The 22,798-nt window shown below is 44.7% G+C and overlaps 1 protein-coding gene across 2 annotated transcripts in view; it reads left to right on the top strand.

Annotated features, from left to right (window-relative positions):
• Positions 1–3,824, top strand: part of TET3 (tet methylcytosine dioxygenase 3) — a 77,350-nt gene extending 73,526 nt beyond the window's left edge. For both annotated transcript variants that reach the window (XM_077766265.1, XM_077766266.1), the window contains 2 exons: positions 1,011–1,347; positions 1,936–3,824. In XM_077766265.1, the coding sequence (XP_077622391.1) occupies positions 1,011–1,347; positions 1,936–3,713 (2,115 nt within the window). In that variant the 3' untranslated portion in view covers positions 3,714–3,824. The remainder of the gene's footprint in view (positions 1–1,010; positions 1,348–1,935) is intronic.
• Positions 3,825–22,798: the final 18,974 nt, after the last annotated feature.

Genomic DNA, 22,798 nt, shown 5'->3' with positions numbered 1-22,798 from the left:
GAGATACATTTTGATAATGAACAGAACGTTTTTCAGAAGTTAATGGCAAAATTATAAGTAAAAGTGTAGGAAAATGGAAGCTCACCTTCAGCCAGTACAAGTGAAGAGCCTGATAAACATTTTGGAGGGCAGTTTGGCAATGTGTAGCCATTTACTTCACAGTGTTTATTCTGAGGAATTACGTGTTTTAGAAAATACAGTTTTAAGGTGCTGTAAGTACTGTTTATGATAGGAAAAAATTAGAGGCAAGTTTTAATAGTAATGGATTCATTAAATGAATTCATTGATACAATAGAATAATATTATGCAAGTTCTTAAATCACATTGGAGAATATTTAATGCATAAGAAAATATATATGCCATGTTTAAAAAATGAAGTTATTATAAAGCTTGTATGTATAATGTGATCCTACCTCATTACCAAAAAGTGTGTGTATATGCATATATGATCAAAGTGTTTATAGTGATTATTTCTGGATGGTGGGATTATGGAGATAATTATTATTTCCTTTCTGCTGGCCTAAATTTTCTACAACCAGGACATAGTGGTTTTTCATAAAAAGTATTTTAAGAGGAAAAGGAGGCTGAGTGTTCAGGGCAAGGAGTATAATGGTGGAAGGCCTGAGGCTCAGCAAGGTGATAAAGGACAGTGACAATACTACGGTGGTGGGAAGACCACGGCCACCAGGCCTGACCCAGCCCCTTTCCAGCCGTGCGACTTTGGGCCAATCATCTCCTCGCCTCTCAGCCACATGAGGGTCCCAGGAAACAAAGTGAATGTCTTTATCTAAAGCCCTTTGAAGCTGTAGAGCAGATTCTAAATGTTGGGGACACTGTTCCTCCATGAACCAGGACAGCTGTGCTTTTAGACACTCTAGAAACCTGGATGGCTGGTGTTGGGACTGTGTGAGGAGGTTGGGGGCAGGTCTTGTGTGCAGATCCTCAGCCTCTTCCTTTGAGCACCGGGCTCCCCCAACGCCATGCACCCTCCCTCTCTCTGCCTGGGGCAGGTCTGCACCCTGACCAAGGAAGACAATCGCTGCGTGGGCAAGATTCCCGAGGATGAGCAGCTGCACGTGCTCCCCCTGTACAAGATGTCCAACACAGACGAGTTTGGCAGTGAGGAGAACCAGAATGCCAAGGTGGGCAGCGGGGCCATCCAGGTGCTCACTGCCTTCCCCCGCGAAGTCCGGCGCCTGCCTGAGCCTGCCAAGTCCTGCCGCCAGCGGCAGCTGGAAGCCAGAAAGGCGGCGGCCGAGAAGAAGAAGATTCAGAAGGAGAAGCTGAGTACTCCTGAGAAGATCAAACAGGAGGCCCTGGAGCTGGCTGGCATCTCCACTGACCCAGGTATGGAGGGAGAGGGTGCCCACCAGTGGTGGCACTGGGCGGGGCAGGGTGGGGAGGGTTGTGGCCCTGGACAGCACCCTCACTGCCCCTCTTCCTGCCTCGCGATAGCATTGCAGACTAAAGACCAGGCCTCTCTCAGCCACGTGGACCACACGTGACCTTAACTTTCAGTTGGCACAGCATCCACGGCAGCTTCGGAACACCCGAGTACCTGGGGGTGGGGGAGCAGAGGGGAGGCAGAAGGGGAGCTGGCCGCCTCCAGCCGGAGTGGCTGCCGAGAATGCCTCAGCCTCAGGCACGTGGTGTGCAGTGGGGGCAGCTCTTATTTCCCCTGACCCTTGTCCCGCAGAAGCCAGCATGGGGTGGGGTGGAGGGGTTCAGCGGGGACTTGTGGGGTTTGCCAGGGAAGAGGACAAGTGCTGTGCAGGCTGTAGGCTCCGCCCCTGCTTTTCCCGGCACCTCAGTGGGGCTGGGAAACCCTTAAGGGAAGAGGGACGTTGCTTCCCCTTCCCTGGCACGCTCACCCAGGGCCTTTGCAGGCTGGGGGTCCCCCTGCCCCTTCTCTGTGTTGATTCCTGTGTTCCCCAGGCCTGGCTCTGAAGGGTGGACTGTCCCAGCAAGGCCTGAAGCCCTCCCTTAAAGTGGAGCCACAGAACCACTTCAGCTCCTTCAAGTACAGCGGCAACGCAGTGGTGGAGAGCTACTCGGTGCTGGGCAACTGCCGGCCTTCCGACCCGTACAGCATGAACAGCGTGTACTCCTACCACTCCTACTATGCACAGCCCAGCCTGACCTCCGTCAACGGCTTCCACTCCAAGTACGCTCTTCCGTCATTCGGCTACTATGGCTTTCCATCCAGCAACCCTGTCTTCCCCTCGCAGTTCCTGGGTCCTAGCACCTGGGGACACAGTGGCAGCAGCAGCAGTTTTGAGAAGAAGCCAGACCTCCATGCTCTGCACAGCAGCCTGAGCCCGGCCTACGGTGGTGCTGAGTTTGCCGAGCTGCCTGGCCAGGCTGTTCCCACGGACACCCACCACCCCACTCCTCACCACCAGCAGCCTGCTTATCCAGGCCCCAAGGAGTATCTGCTTCCCAAGGCTCCCCAGATCCACCCAGCATCCAGGGACCCCTCTCCCTTTGCACAGAGTTCCAACTGCTACAACAGATCCATCAAGCAAGAGCCAGTAGACCCACTGGTCCAGGCCGAATCTCTACCCAGAGACCCTGGTAAGATGAACAAAACACCTTTGCCGGAGGCTTCTCAGAATGGGGGACCCAATCACCTATGGGGACAGTACTCAGGAGGCCCAAGCATGTCCCCCAAAAGGACTAACAGTGTGGGTGGCAGCTGGGGTGTCTTCCATCCTGGGGAGAGCCCTGCCATCATCCCCGACAAGCTCAGTTCTTTCGGGGCCGGCTGCCTGACCCCTTCCCACTTCCCAGATGGCCAGTGGGGGTTGTTCCCTGGTGAGGGGCAGCAGCCAGCCCCCCAGCCTGGAGGACGGCTCCGAGGCAAACCGTGGAGCCCCTGCAAGTTTGGGAACAACACCTCAGCCTTGGCCGGGCCCAGCCTGACTGAGAAGCCTTGGGGGGTTGGGGCCGGGGATTTCAGCTCTGCCCTGAAAGGCGGTTCTGGGTTCCAAGACAAGTTGTGGAGCCCCCTGAAGGGAGAGGAGGGAAGGATTCCAACCCCGGGGGCGAGCCAGCTGGACAAAGCCTGGCAGTCCTTTGGCATGCCCCTGGGCTCCAGCGAGAAGTTGTTCGGGTCCCTGAAGTCCGAGGAGAAGCTGTGGGATCCCTTTAGCCTGGAGGAGGGGGCTGCTGAGGACCCCCCTAACAAGGGGGTGGTGAAGGAGGAGAAGAACGGTGGGGCTGAGGAGGAGGAGGAGCTGTGGTCTGACAGCGAACACAACTTCCTGGACGAGAACATCGGCGGTGTGGCCGTGGCCCCTGCTCACGGCTCCATCCTCATCGAGTGTGCCCGGCGGGAGCTGCATGCCACCACGCCCCTCAAGAAACCCAACCGCTGCCACCCCACCCGCATCTCGCTGGTCTTCTACCAGCACAAGAACCTCAACCAGCCCAATCATGGGCTGGCCCTCTGGGAGGCCAAGATGAAGCAGCTGGCGGAGAGGGCCCGGGCACGGCAGGAGGAGGCCGCCCGACTGGGCCTGGGCCAGCAAGAGGCCAAGCTCTATGGGAAGAAGCGCAAATGGGGGGGCGCCATGGTTGCCGAGCCTCAGCATAAGGAGAAGAAGGGGACCGTCCCCACCCGGCAGGCGCTGGCCGTGCCCACAGACTCAGCAGTCACCGTGTCCTCCTACGCCTACACGAAGGTCACTGGGCCCTACAGCCGCTGGATCTAGGTGCCGGGGTGCCAGGGAGCCAGCGTACCTCAGCGTCGGGCCCGGCCCGAGCTGCCTCTGTGGTGCTTTTGCCCTCACACCTGGGGGCGGGTTGGGGGTGCAGAAGTCTTTTTATNTGTTGGGTGATTTTTTTTCGTGATCTTAATATTTATATCTCCACGTTGGTTCCCCCCCACCTTGTTTGGGGGGGGTGGCTTTTATTTCCTCTTGTTTTTAAAACTCTATCCTTGTATATCACAATAATGGAAAGAAAGTTTATAGTGTCCTTTCACAAAGGAGTAGTTTTAAATTCCATTTAAAATGTGTATTTATTGGATTTTTTAAAAAGCGACAATAGTAATGGTAAAAGATCGGCAGGAAAGGCCAAAAGCGCTCCTTCCTGCCCAGTCTTGATGGGCCCAGCGAGCCTGGCCCTCTTGGGAGCTGACAAGGTTCTCTCAGCCATCTGCCCCTCTTGAGCCAAGTACAGATTGTAGCCACCCGGTCCATCCCTCCTGACAGATATGCCTTCCCTTCAGGGGAGGGATCCCTTGGGACAGCTTCTGTCCTCTCCAGTAGGATGGGAGAATCTGTAGAATAACATCTGGGGTCCCTTTTCCAGTCACCGGCTTGGCGTCGGGGACCAGGCAGGGGGCAGGTGCACCCCAGGCCAGGTACCTGAGATGCTGGTGTAGATTTCCCCAGAAACCAGGTTGGAAGTAGACAGCTTCAAGCTTGCTGGTCTCCACACTGAATCCTCTGTTATTTATCAAGTCACATGATGTCATGGTTCCCTAGGCAGCACCTCCTGATGGAGCTGGAGTTGAGAGGCTCTTAGGAGCCCATTTCCACCGGGGTTGACAAGCCAATGAATACTGGGCTGAAGGAATTTGTCATAGTGGCAGTTTTTTAAAAATGCCCCAAAGTCTGTGCTGATACTGAAAAAGGGCTACTGTATCTCTAAAAACAAGAAGTTGAACCCAAGCTGTGAAAAGCCAGCGTTGTGCCGTCGTTCTGTGCACAGTGCTGTGCAGAGCCTGGTGCTGTAGTCGTGTGCTGGGACTTGCTTGATCCTTCGGCAGGTCGGCACACCAGTGTAACAGCAGTTAACGCATCTCTCTCTATTCCTGGATTTCCATGTTGGACAATGGTGCAGGCCTCACACACAAGCCCACCCCCTCTGTGCTATCAGTGGTCGGGATGGGCTGACACTGATCAATTTTAAAATGCAGGAGTCAGACGTTTTCAGCAGGTAGCTATGATTTTCCGAATTGGTGCCATTTCTCCATTTGATCATTTTCTCCTTTCCTTCCTTCCCTCTCCATCCACTTTAACTCGCCCGTTCTGAAATTCTGGTGCATTTGTTCAGTTCTTTGAAATGAGAATGTGGTGCTTAATTTTTGCAACTTTGTTGAGAGAGGCTGGGCCTAACTGGCAGAAGCAACCTTTGTGGACAGCAAGTCAGACTTCCCGGAGTGTTTGTTTTTCCTGTGGTATTAGCAGAATCTCTATCAAGCTACCCATGTGGATGTGTGTGGTGAAAAGGGGGCTTCATCATGACACACGGCGGGGGTTGGGGGGATCATGGCCACACAGTGAAATGACACCAAGCCCTGAGATAAATGTCAGATATTTATTGAGCAGTTTTTTTTTTTTCAGATGTGGGTCTTTGTAAAACAAGTTTAACAATCAGATGACGATGCTAAAGGCAAGTCCCTGAGCTTCCAGGTGCCTTGTATAAGAGCTGAGAGCCCACCCGCTGGCCGCTCGCTGTAACTGTTCAGAAGCACCGGCGGAGAGTCGCTGGAAGATGTCCTGAGCATTTATGTGGTCTGGTTTTAACTGTAAATAGTGAAAGATTTTTTTAAGCACTTTTGCCTAGATTTAAACAGCAACTTGAAAAAAAAAGTATGTTTTAACACGTAATTGTGGGAGAAATTGTAAATAGTAGCTGAATATTTAACGTGCTTTGTCTATCCTTCACTTTTACCATATTCTGTAAAGTTGCATTTATTTTACAGGACAAAAATGAAATATTATTGCTTTTGAAATAAATACCCAAGAGCTTATCAGGATTTAGAATTATTCAGAACTCAGATTTATAGGAAAACCTCTGACCTTCAGTGTGACAAGCTAAAGGAAGCAGAGTCTTTAATAAGCATGCTAATTTTCTAGTTTTGAGGAAAAGTTGGGTCCTTTAAATGCTATTTTGCTTATCGCATCCGTACTTTTATGCAGGTCTCATTTGACTCCGTGCTTAGGTAGATGCGGGGGTGCCTTGAAAACTTCATTTTAAATGATCTTAAGCAAGAAATACAATATTTTACGAAACATTTGGAGAATGTGACCGTCTGTATGACCCGGGAAAGCCCCAGGTTGGCTGTTGGTTTGGAAGGTCCCGAGTGTAACCCAGGTGATTCTGATCCTTGGCATGTGTGAATCTTCCTGATGTATGTTAAATATACTCTTCCCCTCGTCACCCTTTGATAGCAAAGCCATTAGATGAAAGGAGAAACCAATACAAGCTAAAAGCATGTGATGTCTGTACCCGCAGCCCCAACAGCCTTTGGTTCGTAAATTCCTAGACTAGCAAACAGGCTGCTGAGAGGTGAGTCAAGAGGCAGTCTCCATTGGATGTTCCCATTCCCCTCAGAATGGTGTTTCAGAAATTAGGTGGTGCTGTGGCTATGCTCGAGCCCATGCTGATTTTTACACACTACATGTATAACCTACCTCAAATCTCAGTCATTAAAATTAGCATGCTTTAGACGTATATTTAAAAAGTAACTATGCACAGCTCTTTATCGCCCCCCTTGCTGCTGAAGGTTTCTTAAAGAGAAAAATCAAATTTTTATTTTTTACTGGCACTATCATTTTTTAAGTCCTAAAGATGATTAACAGACGTTTTTATCATGAGAAGAAAAATAAAGCCATTGCAACTAAAGAACCTAACAGCATGACCAAGGTTTAGAGTTACTATTCTAGCAATGAGAAATGATGGAGTCCCCCAGTCATCTCCCCAGTGTGCCCTGTCCAGATTCCATCCACATGCAGTGCGACTGTTTGGTTCCTCTTTGGTTTTGTCTCCCCTGCCTTTTGCATGCAAGGGAAGTGCTTGCAACATTCTGTGCTAAGAGATTTTTAAAATAAAAATCGCTTTGCGGCAGGTTCTCACAAAAATAACTGGTGCTAGATCAAGAAACCGTTATCTAACCATCAGAGATCTTGACTCAAGTTGTTTCATGGATTTTTGAGGTTTTGTTGTTTGTGTTGTCGTAGTTTGTTTCTTGGCAGGGCCTGAGTTTCCCACACGCTGGCTTCGTGGGCCTGGCTTGCCCTCTCACCAAGGTGACCGTGGTGTGCACGGAAAGAGATCATACCCTGGCCCCCGTTGGTCCTTCCACCAGTCTCTTTTGGACACGGGAGTTTGCAGAGCAAGGGATTTTTAAAGTGCGAAAGTGCGGAAAGAAGTAGCAGAGCCTGTAAGTGCTTTGTACCGAATAGCGGTCGATGCGTGAGGATGGTTGTTAATCAGTAGGATGGTAACCTGATTTCATGGAGAGAAAGCCAGCCAGACTTTGTAACATTGAACCACCGCCCGTTCTCAAACCAAGGCAATGCTGGTGGAAAATTTAAGCAATGTCCCTGACGTGCCTCAACCAATCTCTTTCCTTTTGTTACTGAAGTGTGTTTTATGGACTAGGAAGCATTTTTATGAATTGACATAGTCTAAATAAAATGGTGCTATGGTGTTTTAATGTGACTGTCCCTGATCCTGTCCTGCTGAGGTGCTATCAAGGTTCTGAAACCACAACCAACCAAAAACAAGGTGGGCTCCAGTCTCTCTTGGCTTCCCCCCCTCCCCTTTTGGTGCTGTCTCCTTAGACCTCTGTTTATCGTGCTAAAACCTGCTCTGAGCAGTTTTTCTGTTTTGTTTTATTACTCTTCCCTTGGTGGCCAAAAACTGAAAGGCAAGTCCCGAAGGCAGCCAGCTCCCTAACTGTGCGGGGAGTGGGCCTTCCTGGCTTGGCAGGTGCTCTGGTTACACAGCTGTCCTCTCAGGCCTGATGAGAAAGGAAGGGTGAGAGCCTCCCCCCTCCCCACCATCTTTGAGGAAGGGGAGCCTGGGACTCCTGCCTCTTCTGAAATGGCAGGCATTCTCATAGCCAAGGACACACATCTTCCAGCTGCAGGGTGCCAGGCAGACACCACTGAGGGTCTCCAAGGCACTCGCCTACGGAGTAGACCTCCTCCTTCCCCTGGCGCTGGCCCTGCCGTGGGGGGCAGTGGGCTCGGTCCTTTGCTCTCCACAGCCCCTGCCCTGCTTCTGCCTGTCACTGGTGATGCCTCATATTCAAACTAAAGGAAGGAGATTTCTTTGCTCACTTGACGCCACTGAGGCTGCTTTTTAGTTGGTGCTATTCTAAATTTCCTCTCGGGTCCACAAAAGTTGACGTTTTGAAAACAGGAAGCTCCATTTTGTGTCATCCACTGTCACAATAATTTTTTTAAATACCTCAAAAACAGGACATTGTGACAACTTCAGTAAAGTAGATTCCTTGAGGGTCTGATACCTGCAGGTTGTCCATCTGATGACTTACTTGACCTTGAAGAATCTGGGGTCATTTTATTTTTCATTCTTCAGCAGTTAAATGGCAGAACATCTAAAGGAAGGAGTGGGGTTGACTTATTGCATTCTCTTTAAGTTTTGCTTTTGAATAAAATGTGAATCTCCTATGCCCATCTCATTGAGCTTTTTCAGGCATTGTTGTTGTCATTTGAAATGACTTCCTCAAAACCTACTTTATTAGCCAGCCGCATCTGCTGTAGGACATGGCCAACTTCGACATACCCTGGACCAAAATTGTTTTTGAGGTGCATATCCCAGCATAGGTCCTGCAGCCCCACACCCACGTGTGCGTAGAGTGTTTCCACGTGAGACCCTGTCCTGGCGCTCCCAGCCCTTCCTCCCGCAGAGCTGCCGACAAGAGCAGAGCAATAGGCTTCTCCCCTGAGCAGAGGCTGCTGCACAGAAATGCAAGGTCTAAAGTTGCTTTTTGCCTAAGAATCAGTGAGCGATTTGGCCTACTTCCTCATTTGCTTCTATTCTGATATCAGGGATGCTTTTTGTAGTGGTATCATTTGCGCTCTTTTCTCATTTTGACTACCCGTCGTCATTCAGGGATAACTCATCACTATTCACATGGGGATTTAAAAAATACTATTTGGCTCCTTTGAACGTCCAAATTTTCTGGATTCCAGTGCTTTTTGGTTTTTTGGGGGGTTTTTTGAGGGGAAAAAGGAGGAGAAAAACAGGAGTAATGTCATTTCTTTTTCACATCTTCTAATTATAAAAACAAATAAGGGCAGGTCATAATTGTGGCATATTAATGCATTAGACTTAATCTAGAACCCCTGTAGCTTTTTGATGTGTTTTATTTCTTCTCTCTTTGAATTCCTGTTTGGTTACTTGGCTTCCAATGGAGGTGAACTTAACAACCATACTTGAATATTCCGTCTTGACTTTGTAACTGTGGCTACTTGAAATGAAGTTTATCTGGGGTTGATGGATGAATGGTAGATTTTTGCAATGTCTCAAGGCAATAGGATGTGTATTATTAAACTGTAGATATTCTTAGTACAGTAAATTTATGCTGATAATTTTATTTTGTATAATTTTTACCTTTCTGTTAATATTTTTTCCTCCCACTTTATTGGTTTGCCTCCTGAGCTACCCCTCCTTACCCTCCCTTCTCCCCCAGTGTTTCAGTAAATTTAATTTAGGGTGCCTAGAAATTGCAAGTATGTATCCTTTTTTGATTTGTATTTTATTATAATTTACACAAACAACTGGGTTTGTGAACTGTATTACTCCTGGTATCTTTAAAATATTGTGGGTGTTTTAATAAATTTTATATTTATTTTTTGCACTCAAATTCAGAGTGGGTCCTTTTTTCTCTTACCTCAAACGAGGCCCAGGTTGTGGTATTGATGCACCCTATCATCTCACCCTCCCACTAGGTTGTAGATGCACCACACTAATAGGGCCTGTCCTGTCTCCTCCTGCCATCTGCATGGTGTGCAAAGGCCATGTGCTTTTAGAGCTGCTAGAAAGGGGCAAAATAGAGATGGCCTTTTTCTCATCTGTGGTTGTTTCCCCCCCACACTGATATAAATTGTTCACTTCTGATGTAATATTTGCTAAAGGGTAGCTGAATATTTATTACTTCATTCTGATGGCCCTGAGCACCAGGTCNGGTATTGATGCACCCTATCATCTCACCCTCCCACTAGGTTGTAGATGCACCACACTAATAGGGCCTGTCCTGTCTCCTCCTGCCATCTGCATGGTGTGCAAAGGCCATGTGCTTTTAGAGCTGCTAGAAAGGGGCAAAATAGAGATGGCCTTTTTCTCATCTGTGGTTGTTTCCCCCCCACACTGATATAAATTGTTCACTTCTGATGTAATATTTGCTAAAGGGTAGCTGAATATTACTTCATTCTGATGGCCCTGAGCACCAGGTTTAGTAGAGAGGACCAAATATGGCTGTCCTTGGGAAGAGGAGCATTCACATGAGGTGCCACACCTGGAACTACCTCTTTTAATTCAGATTGCCAGTCCTGCTGCTACAAAAGTGGTTCTAAGAGGTAAGTCGATGGCAATACAGGCCTACCTCAAGAAGCCAAAAAAATCTCAAACAACCTAACCTCACACCTAAAGGAGCTAGAAAAAGAATAATAAAACTGAAAACCAGCTGAAGGAAGAAATACACAAACTAACTAAAAAAAAAAACAGTGGAACAGATCATTGAAACCAGGAGCTGGTTCTTTGAAAAGATGAACAAAATTGATGATAAACCTCTAGCCAGACTCATCAAAAAAAAATAAAATAAAATCACTAATGAAAGTGGAAAAATAACACCACCACAGAAATACAAACTTAGGAAAACCTATATGCCAACAATTTGGAGAACTTCTTAAAAGAACTGGATAAATTCCTAGAAACATGTAACCTACCAAAACTAAAGAAGAAATAGAAAATTTGAAAAGAGCAATTACCAGCAATGAAATTGAATTAGTAATCAAAAAACTCCCAACATACAAAAGTCCAAGGCAAGATGGTTTCATGGGAAAAGTCTACCAAACATTTAAAGAGTTAGTATCAATTCTTCTCAAACTATACCAAAAATACAAGAGGAAGGAAAACCCAAATTCATTCTGTGAGGCTAGTATCATCCTGATACCAACAAACACTAAATAGACACCACACACAAAAAAAAGAGAACAGACCAGTATCTCATGAATACAGATGTAAAAATCCTTGCCAAATATTAGCAAAACAAACCCAACAATATACTTACTTAAAGAGTTCCACACCACGATCAAGTGGGATTTATTCCCAGGATGCAAGGGTGGTTCAACATTTGCAAAACAATGAACTTGATATGTCAACAAGAGAAAGAATAAAAACCCTATGATCATTTCAATTGATGGAGAAAAAGCATTTGACAGTGTACATCATTCATCCAAACCCTCTGCAAAGCAGGTTCTAAAGGGAACATACAGGCCATATATGAAGAGCCCACAGCTTTCCCTGCTAAGGTTGGGAAGAAGACAAGGATGTCCACTCTCACCACTTTTATTCAACATAGTACTAGAAGTCCTAACCACAACAATTAGACAACATTAAGAAATAAAAGGCGTCCAAAAGGGTAAGGAAGAAGTAAAATCCTCACCGTTGGTAGATGACCTGATTCAGTGTATAGAAAACCCTAAAGACTCCACCAAAAAACCAGTAGAACTGATCAGTGAATTCAGTAAAGCCACAGGATACAAAACCAATATATAGAAATCCATTTTCATTCCTATACACTAATAATGAAGCAGCAGAAAGAGAAATGAAGAAAACAATCCCATTTACAATTTCACCAAAAAATAATAAAATATCTAGGAATCAACTTAATCAGAGACTAAACACAAATGAAATTCAGGAGGATGCAAAGAAATGGAAAGACATTCCATGATCATGGATTGGAAGAACAAATATTGTTAAAATGTCTATACTACCTAAGTAATTTTCAGTATTAATGCAATCCCTATCAAAATGCCAACAGCATTTTTCACAGAACTAGAACAAAAAGTCTTAAAATTTGCATGGAAGTGCAAAAGACCTGGAATAGCTGAAGCAATCTTGAAAAACAAAACTGGAGGCGTCACAATCCCAGATTTCAAGTTATGTCACAAAGCTGAAGTAATTACTGGCAAAAAATAGACACATAGGTCAATACAATAGAAAACCCAGCTATAAACCCACATTATACAGTCAATTAACCTTCAAGAGAAGAGGCAAAATATGCAATGAGGAAAAAGTCAGTCTCTTCAACAAATGGTATTGGGAAAACTGGACAGCTACATCCAAAAGAATGAAACAGGACTACTTTCTTACATCATACACAAAAAATAAACTCAAGATAGATTAAAAACCTAAATGTGAGGTCTGAAACAAAACTCCTACAAGAAAGCACAGGTAGTAATTTCTGATATCAACTGTAGCAACATTTTCCTAGAGGTGTCTCTTGAGACAAGGGAAATAAAGGCAAAAATAAACTATTGGGATTACATCAAAATAAAAAGCTTCTGCACAGTGAAGGAAGCAATCAAAACTAAAAGGCAACCAATGGAATGAAAAGATATTTGCAAATGACATATTCTATAAGGTGTTAGTATCCAAACTGTATAAAGAACTGATACAACTCAACACACACACACACACACACAATCCAATTAAAAATTTGTCAGAAGACATAAACAGACATTTGTCCAAAGAAGACAAACAGATGGCCAACAGACACCATGAAAGGATGCTCAACATCACTGTTAATCAGAGAAATGCAAATCAAAACCACAATGAGATGTCACATCACACCTGTCAGAATGGCTAAAATCAAGAAGAAACAGTAAGTGTTGACAAGGTTGTGAATAGAAAGGAGTCCTTGTACACTGTCTGTTGAAATGCAAACTGGTGCAGCCTCGGTATTTACCCAAGGAATACAAAAACAGTAATTTGAAAGTATATATGCACGCTATGTTTATTGCAGCATTTTTAAATAGCCAAATTATGGAAATAGCCTGTGTCCATCTACTGATGAGTGGATAAAGAAGAGGTGGTGTGGTACGTACACACACACAATGGAACATTACTCAGCCATAGAAAAGAATGAAATCTTACCATTTGCAACAACATGGATGGAGCTAGAGAGTAGAATGCTAAGTGAAATAAGAGAAAGATAAATACCATATGATTTCACTCATATGTGGAATTTAAGAAAAGAAGCAAACAAACCAGCAAATGAAAAAAGACAAACCAAGAAACAGACTTTTCATTATAGAGAACAGATTGATGATTACTAAAAGGCACTTATGATGACAAGGGATAGACAATCCTGGTGGTGGCTGATCTGTGAAAAAGGACAAACAGAATTGAGGAAAGGAAAAGGGTCAATGGAAGAGAGTCCCCTTCTGCTTGAAACATGAAACTGAGGAGGGGAGGGGCAAGATGGCGGAAAAGTAGGGAGCTCCGTACCTGCACTCGCGCCCAGGCATCACACGGAAAAGATCTGAAGCCATAGGAAACCGTAACACACCCAAGAGATTGGGAGAGAAAGGACGCAGATTCCACTGAGAAAGACTTCTAAGCTGAGTGCGAACTGGGGAAGTAAAAATCGGGCCTGGATTGGAGACTGGAGAGACGGACCACCCCCTCTGTGGGGAGTGAGGGGAAAAAGAGAGTCCGAAACAGAAAAACCTCCGCTCAGGGGAAAAACCTGCGCTCGGGGTGTAGAAAATCTTTGCGCACAAAATACCTGCGCGTCAGGCCCCTCCACGCTCCAAGTCGCCCAGGAGGGGCTGCGCTCCGATTTGCTTCTTTGTGCAGGCTCCTGGCTGGCGGGGAGAGGCTGCGCACCTGCAGCCATTATCCTCGAGGCGGGCCTGGACCCCTGAGGAGGCGCGCAGGCACCGGCGTCCGTGCTCCTAGCTGGCTGGAGCTCTAGAGGGAAGGCAAGGCGCTAAAAACTGGCAGATGTGACCTCGAGNAATGAATAAATAAGAAACATGAAACTGAAATTCAGAGTCTCAGACTGACAACCAAACCAGCAGTCCATAAAGACTTGAGCATTCTCTCTAGTGGATGCCACCATCCTGTTAGGTCACCAGATAGGAAAGCTCCTTTCCAAGGGCATCTGGCTGAAAGCCCATAATCATAACCAGCTGCCAGGTGATCGGCTCATATGGTTTTCCTCTCCGTTTGCTTTCACTTGCAAATGAACCCTCTGGAAATGCCTGGGCACACAAGGCCCTCTGGGGATCCACATACACATTTGCATGTTTTAACAAAAGTGAGATCACCCTGTGTTTGGTTACCGGCTTCTTTCCACTTGACAGTTTGGGTTTGAAACTGTCCCCTCTCCAACCATTGTCATTACTGGCTGCATTTGTACGGCCTGAGAGGAGGGCTGGGAGAGTCCTGCCTTAGCGCAGAGGACGGCTGACTCCAGGGTAACTATAATTATGCTCTCATCTCCTTAGACAATTCCAAGTATAGAAAAATTAGAAGACAAGTTTTTTGTTTTTTATATATATTTTTAAATGTTTATTTATTTCTGAGAGACAAAGAGAGAGCATGAGTGTGGGAGGGGCAGAGAGAGGGAGACACAGAATCCAAAGCAGGCTCCGAGCTGTCAACACAGAGCCCGACCCAGAGCTCAAACTCACAAACCGCGAGATCATGACCTGAGCCGAAGTCAGACGCTTAAGTGACTGAGCCACCCAGGCACCCCAGAAGACAGAAGTTTTTAAAAATTACCTGAAGTCCCACTGTAAGAGAAGCACATATTGGTTGCAAACATTTTCTGAGTGTGTAAATATAAACATATGTATACATATATTTTGATAGAACAATGCAAGAATATTATTGTAATCTTTTTTCACTTAATGTATCTTTAAGTAAGCATCAGCCGTACAGAACCACGTCATTTATAGAGTTGCTGTCAGAAGGTGGAGGAGGGTCAGTAAAGTATTCTCCCTACTAAGAAGGCACTCAAAAAACAGGGGTGCCTGGGTGGCTCAGTCGGTTGGGCGACCGACTTTGGTTCAGGTCATGATCTCATGGTTTGTGGGTTCGAGCCCCACGTCAGGCTCTGTGCTGACAGCTGGCTCAGAGCCTGGAGCCTGCTTCAGGTTCTGTCTCTCTCTCTCTCCCTCTCTCTCTCTCCCTCTCTCTCTCTCTCTTTCTCTCTCTGAAATAAATAAAAACATTTTTAAAAATTAAAAAAAAAAAAAAGCAAGCCCTTCCATACCCTTTACACAGAGTTTATTCAGGGTAACTTACTGATAGTGGCGATCAGGCAGATGGACAATCCACACACTACCCAGCTATTCTGTGCCCCATCTGGACCTTAACACACCTTATACAAAACAAGGTCAAAGGGCAATTACCTAAAGTGGGTACTCCAAAAGGAAAGCTTCCAAATTCATTCTTTGAGGCGAGTATTACACCCTGATACCAAAACCAGAGAAAGACACTACAAAAACAAGAACTACAAAAACACAGGCCAATATTTCTAATGAACATAAATGCAAAAATCCTTAACAAAATATTGGTAAACAAAATCCAACAATATATTTTTAAAAATTGTATACCACAATCAAGTGGGATTTATTCCCAGGATGCAAGGGTGATTCAATATTTGCAAAACAATGAATGTGATATATTAATAAGAGAAGAGATAAAAACCATATGATCATTTCAATTGATGCAGAAAAGCATTCAACAGAGGCACCTGAGTGGCACAGTCGGTTGTGTCTGACTTCAGCTTAGGTCATGATCTCGTCGTTTGTGAGTTCAAGCCCCACAGCACAGAGCCAGCTTTGGATCCTCGGTCCCCCTCTCTCTGCCCCTCCCCCACTGGTGCTGTCTCAAAAATAAACATTTTTTTTTTCAAAAAGCAGGATTTATGTGTGTCAAGCATTGACATGGGGATCTTAAGAAAGAAAAGAAAGAAAGAAAGCATTCAACAGTGTACACCATCCATTTGTGATAAAAACCCTCTGCAAAGTATGGTCCCCTGTTGAGGGACCATACCTCAACAAAATAAAAGCTAAATATGAAGAACCCACAGCAAACATCCTACTCAATGGTAAAAAATGAGAGCTTTCCCCCCTAATGTCAGGAACAAGACAAGGGTGTTCACTCTCACCACTTTTATTCAACATAGTACTAGAAATCCTAACCACAATAATTAGAAAACATTAAGAAGTAAAAGGCATCCAAATTGGTAAGGAAGAAGTAAATCTCTCACTGTTTGCAGACGACATGATCCTATGTACAGAAAACCCTAAAGACTCTACCAAAAAACTACTAGAACTGATCAGTGAGTTCAGTAAAGTCATAGGATACAAAATCAATATACAGAAATCCATTGCATTTTGATATGCTTATAATGAAGCAGCAGAAAGAGAAATGAAGAAAACAATCCCATTTACAACTGAACCAAAAAAACGGTAAAATACCTAGGAATAAACTTAACCACGGAGATAAAAGACCTGTACTCTGAAAATTATAAAATGTTGATGAAAGAAACTGAAGATGATGCAAACAAATGGAAAGGCATTCCATACTCATGGTTTGGGAGAAGAGATATTGTTAAAATGTCCATACTACCCAAAGTATTTTTCAGATTTAATGCAATCCCTATCAAAATACCAACAGCATTTTTCACAAAATTAGAACAAACAGCCCTAAAATTTGTATGGAACCACAGAAAAACCCCAAATAGCCAAGGCAATCTTGAAAAAGAAAAACAAAATGAGGTATCACAATCCCGATTCCAAGTTCTATCACAAAGCTGAAATAATCAAAACAGTATGGTACTGGTGTAAAAATAGACATGTAGAGCAATGGAATACAATAGAAAAACCCAGATATAAACCTAAAATCATATGGTCAATCTGTAACAAAGCAGGAATGAATATACAATGGGAAAAAGACAGTCTCTTCAACAAATGGTGCTGGGAAAACTGGACACTACATGCAGAAGAATGAAACTGGACCACTTTCTTACACCATACTCAACAAATAAATTCAAGATGGATTAAGAACCTAAACGTGAACTCTGAAACCATAAAAGTCCTAGAAGAGAGTACAGGTAGTAATTTCTCTGACACTGGTCATAGCAACATTTTTCTAGATAGGTCTCCTGAGGCAAGGGAAATAAAAGCAAAAATAGATTATTGGCACTACATCAAAATAAAAACCTTCTGCACAGTGAAGGAAACAATCAACAAAACTAAAAAGCAATGTACTGAATGGGACAAGATATTTGCAAATGATATATCCCATAAGGAGTTAGTATCCAAAATATATAAAGAGCTGATACAGCTCAATACCAACAACAACAACAACAACAACAACAACCAATAATCCAATTTAAAAATGGGGAGAATGGTGTCTCACTTGGGTGGCTCAATCGGTTAAGCATCTGACTCTTGATTCAGCATTGTGAGTTCAAGTCCTGAACTGAGCCCCACGCTGGGTGCGAAGCCCACTTAAAAAAAAAAAAAAAGAGCAGACTACATAAATAGACATTTGTCCAAAGAAGACATACAGATGGCCAACAGACACATGGAAAGAAGATCAACATCACTCATCATCAGGGAAATGAAAATCAAAACCACAATGAGATGTCACTTCACATCTATCGGAATGGATAAAATAATAAACACAAGAAACAACAGGCATCGGTAAGGATGTAGAGAAAAAGGAACCCTCATGCACTGTTGGTGGGAATGCAAACTGGTGTAGGCACTCTGGAAGACAGTTTGAAGGCCTCAAGAAATTAAAAATAAAATTACCATATGATCCAATAATCACACTACTAAATACAAAAATATTAATCTTAAAGGATATCTATGCACCCCTATGTTTATTGCAGCCTAACTTACAATAGCCAAATTACAGAAGTAGATTGTCCATCAATAGGAGAATGAACTAAAAAGATGTGATATATATCTGTGTGTATATATATATACATACATACATATATGTATGTAAGTACATATATATGTGTGTGTATATATATATATATATATATATCCCATCTTTATACACACACACAGGTATATTATTCAGCCACAAAAAGGAATGAAATCTCACCCTTTGTGGGGCGCCTGGGTGGCTTAGTCGGTTGAGCGTCCGACTTTCGCTTAGGTCATGATCTCGCGGTTCGTGGGTTCGAGCCCCGCGTCGGGCTCTGTGCTGACTGCCAGCTCGGAGCCTGGAGCCTGTTTCGGAGTCTGTGACTCCCTCTCTCTCTGACCCTCCCCTGCTCACGCTGTCTCTCTCTCTCTCCTAGAAATAAATAAAACATTAAAAAAATTACTTTAAAAAAAAAAAAGAAAAGAAATCTCACCCTTTGCAACAATAGGGATAGATCTACAGAGTATAATACCAAGCAAATTAAGTCAGAAAAAGACAAAACCACATGATTTCACTCGTAAATGGAATTTAAGAAACAAAACAAAGGAATATAAAAGAGACAAATGAAAAAAATGGCTCTTAGCCATAAAGAACAAAGAGATGTTTACCAGAGGGGAAGTGAGTGAGGGCGGGAATGGTTGAAATAGACGAAGGGGATTAAGAGTACATTTCTCTTGATGAGCAATGAGTAACATATAGAATTGCTGAATCACTATACTGTACACCTGAAACTAATTTAGCACTGCATGTTTATTGGAATTAAAATAAACTAAAAATGTAAGATAAATAGAGACACTCCCAAGAGGATCATCTCAGTCCTTCCTATGGCCTATAGGCTTTCCTTCTGAGGCCTCATACACCCACTAGGCCTCAACTATGACCCCAGTCTGATGGTTTCCAAAGCCATGTCTAGCTCTGATCTTCCTCATGAATTCAGGCTGCTGGGTAGCTCTGGGTAGCTGTTTTGCAGGACTGAAGTCTTAACACACCAAAAATTGAGTCTTGACTCTCTGCCATATTTTTCTTTGGCTGTTAATGGCCCCATCATTCTCCTGGTCATATACTGACACCTACCAAGTCTGGATTTTACCCCCTCAGTGTCCTCAATCCTGCTCCTCCTCACCAAAATTATTAGCAGCTCACACCTTGCAGTTGCACAGGGTGTGCACTGCACAAGTCTGGGGGGGGGCACCATTCATATGGACTACCACGTGGGCCTTGATCATTGACATGGACTCCTCCCCACCATGGGTAAGGGTATGCTGGAAGAGGGCCACAGCAGTGCCTTCTAAAGCTGGTGGCCCAGGGCAGAGGGCCTCATAACTTGGTCTAAAAATGAGACCTTTCAGAAGATTAAGTGACTTGCCCAAGACCATCCAGCTAGGAAGTGGCAAAACCCAGACTAAAACCTACGTGCGTCTGACACCAAAGCCTGTGTCCTGTCCAACCATACCCCTGCTCCTTCTGCACCTTAGGAGCCGTGTACCCAAAGGACACACAGTGTTCTCACTGGCAGGAACCTACCTCTGAGCAGAGCTTAAGGCATGGCCAGCAGCCTGGGGGTCTGTGGGCACAAGAGGCACAGGCTGCAACAAGGCGGCTCTGCGGGAAGACTTGCGCTCTCGCGCTTTTCAACAAGTGTTGATATTTGAAAGCCTGCTGTCCAGCCTCCATTTCAGGTCTCAGCTCACCAAACCCAATCTTACCCAGATAATCTTCCTAAAAACCAAATCAGATGATACTATCTCCCTGTAATATTCCTCAATGCTCCCTGTTTGGTAAAGCTCTCAGGCTAAGGGGCAACATCCTGACCTTGGCACAAAGCACTGCAGAATTGGGCTCAGCTCATATCTCTGGGCCACTATGGACCATGTGGGGTCTATTACCTCCTTATCTCCTCAGCGCCTCCCAGGGGCTCCTCAAATATGAAGGGTCTTTCAGGCTAATAATGGTAGTCCAATAATACCACCGAGAGCTCGTTCCTTTTAAAATCTATTAAAATATTTACGCAAACTATGAAACTACTCCAAATAAATTATCAATAAGAAAAAGATCAGCAAGACTTTATTCAAAGAAGTATGAATAAACAGTGAGGCAAGTTATCTGAAACCAAAGATAAACTTTTACTGCACAAAGAACAACAAACATTAAGAATTCAGACTAGCAATGTCCTTTGCAAGCAATTTAAAAGGATAGACAGTCTATCCTTTGGTGATTGCAGTTTATTCTCAAAAAAGATTAAAAAGACTATCACAGCTACTCAACAAAATCAAGATTACTAGATAATGAACCAATAGCATCTAGGCTCTAAGCATAACTGATGTGCAGAGAACAGAAGAACCACAGTAGAGCAGCAAATGGCTATTTAACGGGAAGGAATACTCAGAAAGAGGCATGAGGCCATAAAAGACCATGAGAACCCAGCACTGACGTGCCTCCTGGGAATACTGAGAGTTCCCCGTTAGAGGACACAGAAGAACTGGTTCTGAATCAGTAAGCAAAGGTCTCTGGGAACAGAACTATTCTGAACGAGGTCAGACGAGAGCTGATACGTCCAAGGCTCATCCCACCAAGAAGGGAGAGTCCTGGAAATGAACTTCAGGAGACTCATCACCTGGAGACACATTTCTGCAAAGACGTTCTGACTCTTCGGCGTGTTCGCCTTTGAAACCCAGAGCGAAAGCCTCTGCCTCACATCTCAGAGCCTCTCACTCCCCAGCTGGCACCCAGCACCTTGCTCTTGGCAGCTGCTGTGCCGGCTGCCACACACCTGTGACCAGGCCCACACAACAGGGCACTTGTAGAGTGTATTTGAGTATTAATATTTACAGTATATTTTAACATCTAGTTGCTAGTTAACAGCTGGTGTACTCACATTGCTCTTCTTTTTCAGGAGTTTCCTAGCTGTTCTTGCATATTTATTTTTCTATACGAACTTTGGAATGAACTTGCCTAGTGCCAGGGGGGAAAAATACTTGTTGATACGTTTATTTGACTCACATTAAATTTATAAGTTACTTAGAACTGACGTTTTGGGGGTGCCTGGGTGGCTCAGTCGGTTAAGCGATTGACGCCACCCAGGCGCCCCTGACAGGAATGTTTTAAAGAGTAGATGGAGAAAAGGGACACCAACAGGCTCAAACCCGTCACCAGTGGCAGAGGACGGCAAAGCAGAATACTCATCAGCTCTCTGGGAAAGGCTACCATGAGCTGCATGCAAACTACCATCCTCATATTTCCAACATCTTGAGGAAAATACAAGAGATGGAGGCCAGAAAGATGGGGAGAACTGGACAATCGCTGAAGACGTGCAGAGGGTGATCAATGAGCAATAGCAATTGAGGGAAAGTTCTCAGAATCCTAAAGGCAGCTGAACCAGAGATCGGGAAAGTGTCACAGCTGGTAATAGAAACTGTGAGGTCAGAGTCTGAGCCTCCAGGAGACCTCCGAGGACGACACTGGGCCACAGAAGTGCACTCCGAATAGAAAAAGGAGTCCATTGCTTTACTGAATTCATGATATTCAAGTCCCAAATTCACACCTTCAAAAGCCGCAAGTTCAGGGGGTGCAACACCAGAGGATTTCAGTAAACCTCCACCTCAACAAAGAAGAAGCAATAAAAGAAAGTCAGTGAACTAAATAAAGAAATCCAGAGGGAGATGGATCAAAGAGACGGCATAACAAAGATGAAGAATGACTCCAAAGAATCAGCTAGGAGACCTAGCCAGTTTGGGTCACAAATTAACAGTCGGCCAAAAATACACAAAAACTGTGACTAAGCCCGGCTGCCCGAGGTTGAAGGCAGGCTCCCAGCACCAAGCAAATGGGCCTGACAACAGAGTAAAATGTACCAAACCCCCAAACCCTAAATAATGGTGCACGAGCCCAGGGGAACACAGGCGGCAGTGACACCCAGGAGCCAAGTCAGGAGAGGTAGGTTCTGGGCGCGGACCTTAACTATGAGTTTGATGACAAGGAACCCCTTCCCACCACAGAACCTTGTAAAGCTCTGTGCGTATGGAAGGGAGGAAGGCAGGGACCCTCACTGCAGCTGAAGCAGAAACACCGTACGTTACACACCGCACATTACAGAGGAAACTAAAGATAAATCGGCACTGGGAGAAAGAAAATGAAAAGGGCTACACTCCCATTTCCTCTGTCAAAGTCTGGACAAAAATTCCAAAGGTGCGAAGATGGATATTTACTATCACTTCTAAGACTTTGTAAACAAACAAACAAACAAAAACAAAAAACTGGAATTCTTTCTCTCCACAGCTGTGATGGCTGCAGGCAGCTCTTCAGGAGATAGGGTGGTGGACGGAGCCACGGTGTATATTTTTACAGCCTCACATGGTAGACTTTTCAGCATCATACACCTGACTTTTCCTCAGCTACTTTCTCTTTCTAGTTAGACAATGATTTTATTGCTTGAACACGCGGACACATTTATGCAACCAGGGCAGAGGCTGTGGATGACTCGTATTTCCAAACGGGGGTGCGAGGGGCGGGAAGGACTCGCTTGATCTTATAATATGGAGCCAACTAGTGATTCTCTAGGAGAATCAGTCAGAATTTAGCATTCTTACCCTTTCTGTTCCTCTCAAGATACATTCGAACAGCAAGAGCTTTTCTTCATCAAATGGTAGAGGTCCTCAGGAAGACGAGGAGCAAGCCTTTTGGCCTTAAGAAGTCTCGAGACTTTATTGCCTGTCACAGAATGCACTTAGGCAACACCGTGTGAGTGTCTCTGGGTCACACGACTTATGAGGGAGTCAGGCCTTTCCTGGGAGCGTACACGTGATGGTCAGACAGCAGAAAAAAACTTCACTACTTTGGACTCTAATCGAGTTTCTCTTGTTAAGATGAGGTTTTACACTGAACGTTTCCAACTGCCAATTTACAATAGTGTCCGTTGAAATCTGAGAAGCCTTTTTTCTTTTGGCAGCATCCATATATGACCAGAAAAAGTTGGATTCCACCTTTTAACCATTATTTCTGAACCAAAAACGATAGCATCATGGGAGTACAGAAGACTTCAGCTTTCTCATTTATATATAGTGTCTACCATAAA

This window comes from Crocuta crocuta, unplaced genomic scaffold, assembly GCF_008692635.1.
Source record: "Crocuta crocuta isolate KB4526 unplaced genomic scaffold, BGI_CrCroc_1.0 scaffold113, whole genome shotgun sequence".
NCBI lineage: Eukaryota > Metazoa > Chordata > Mammalia > Carnivora > Hyaenidae > Crocuta > Crocuta crocuta.
This window is presented reverse-complemented; position numbering and strand designations above follow the sequence as displayed.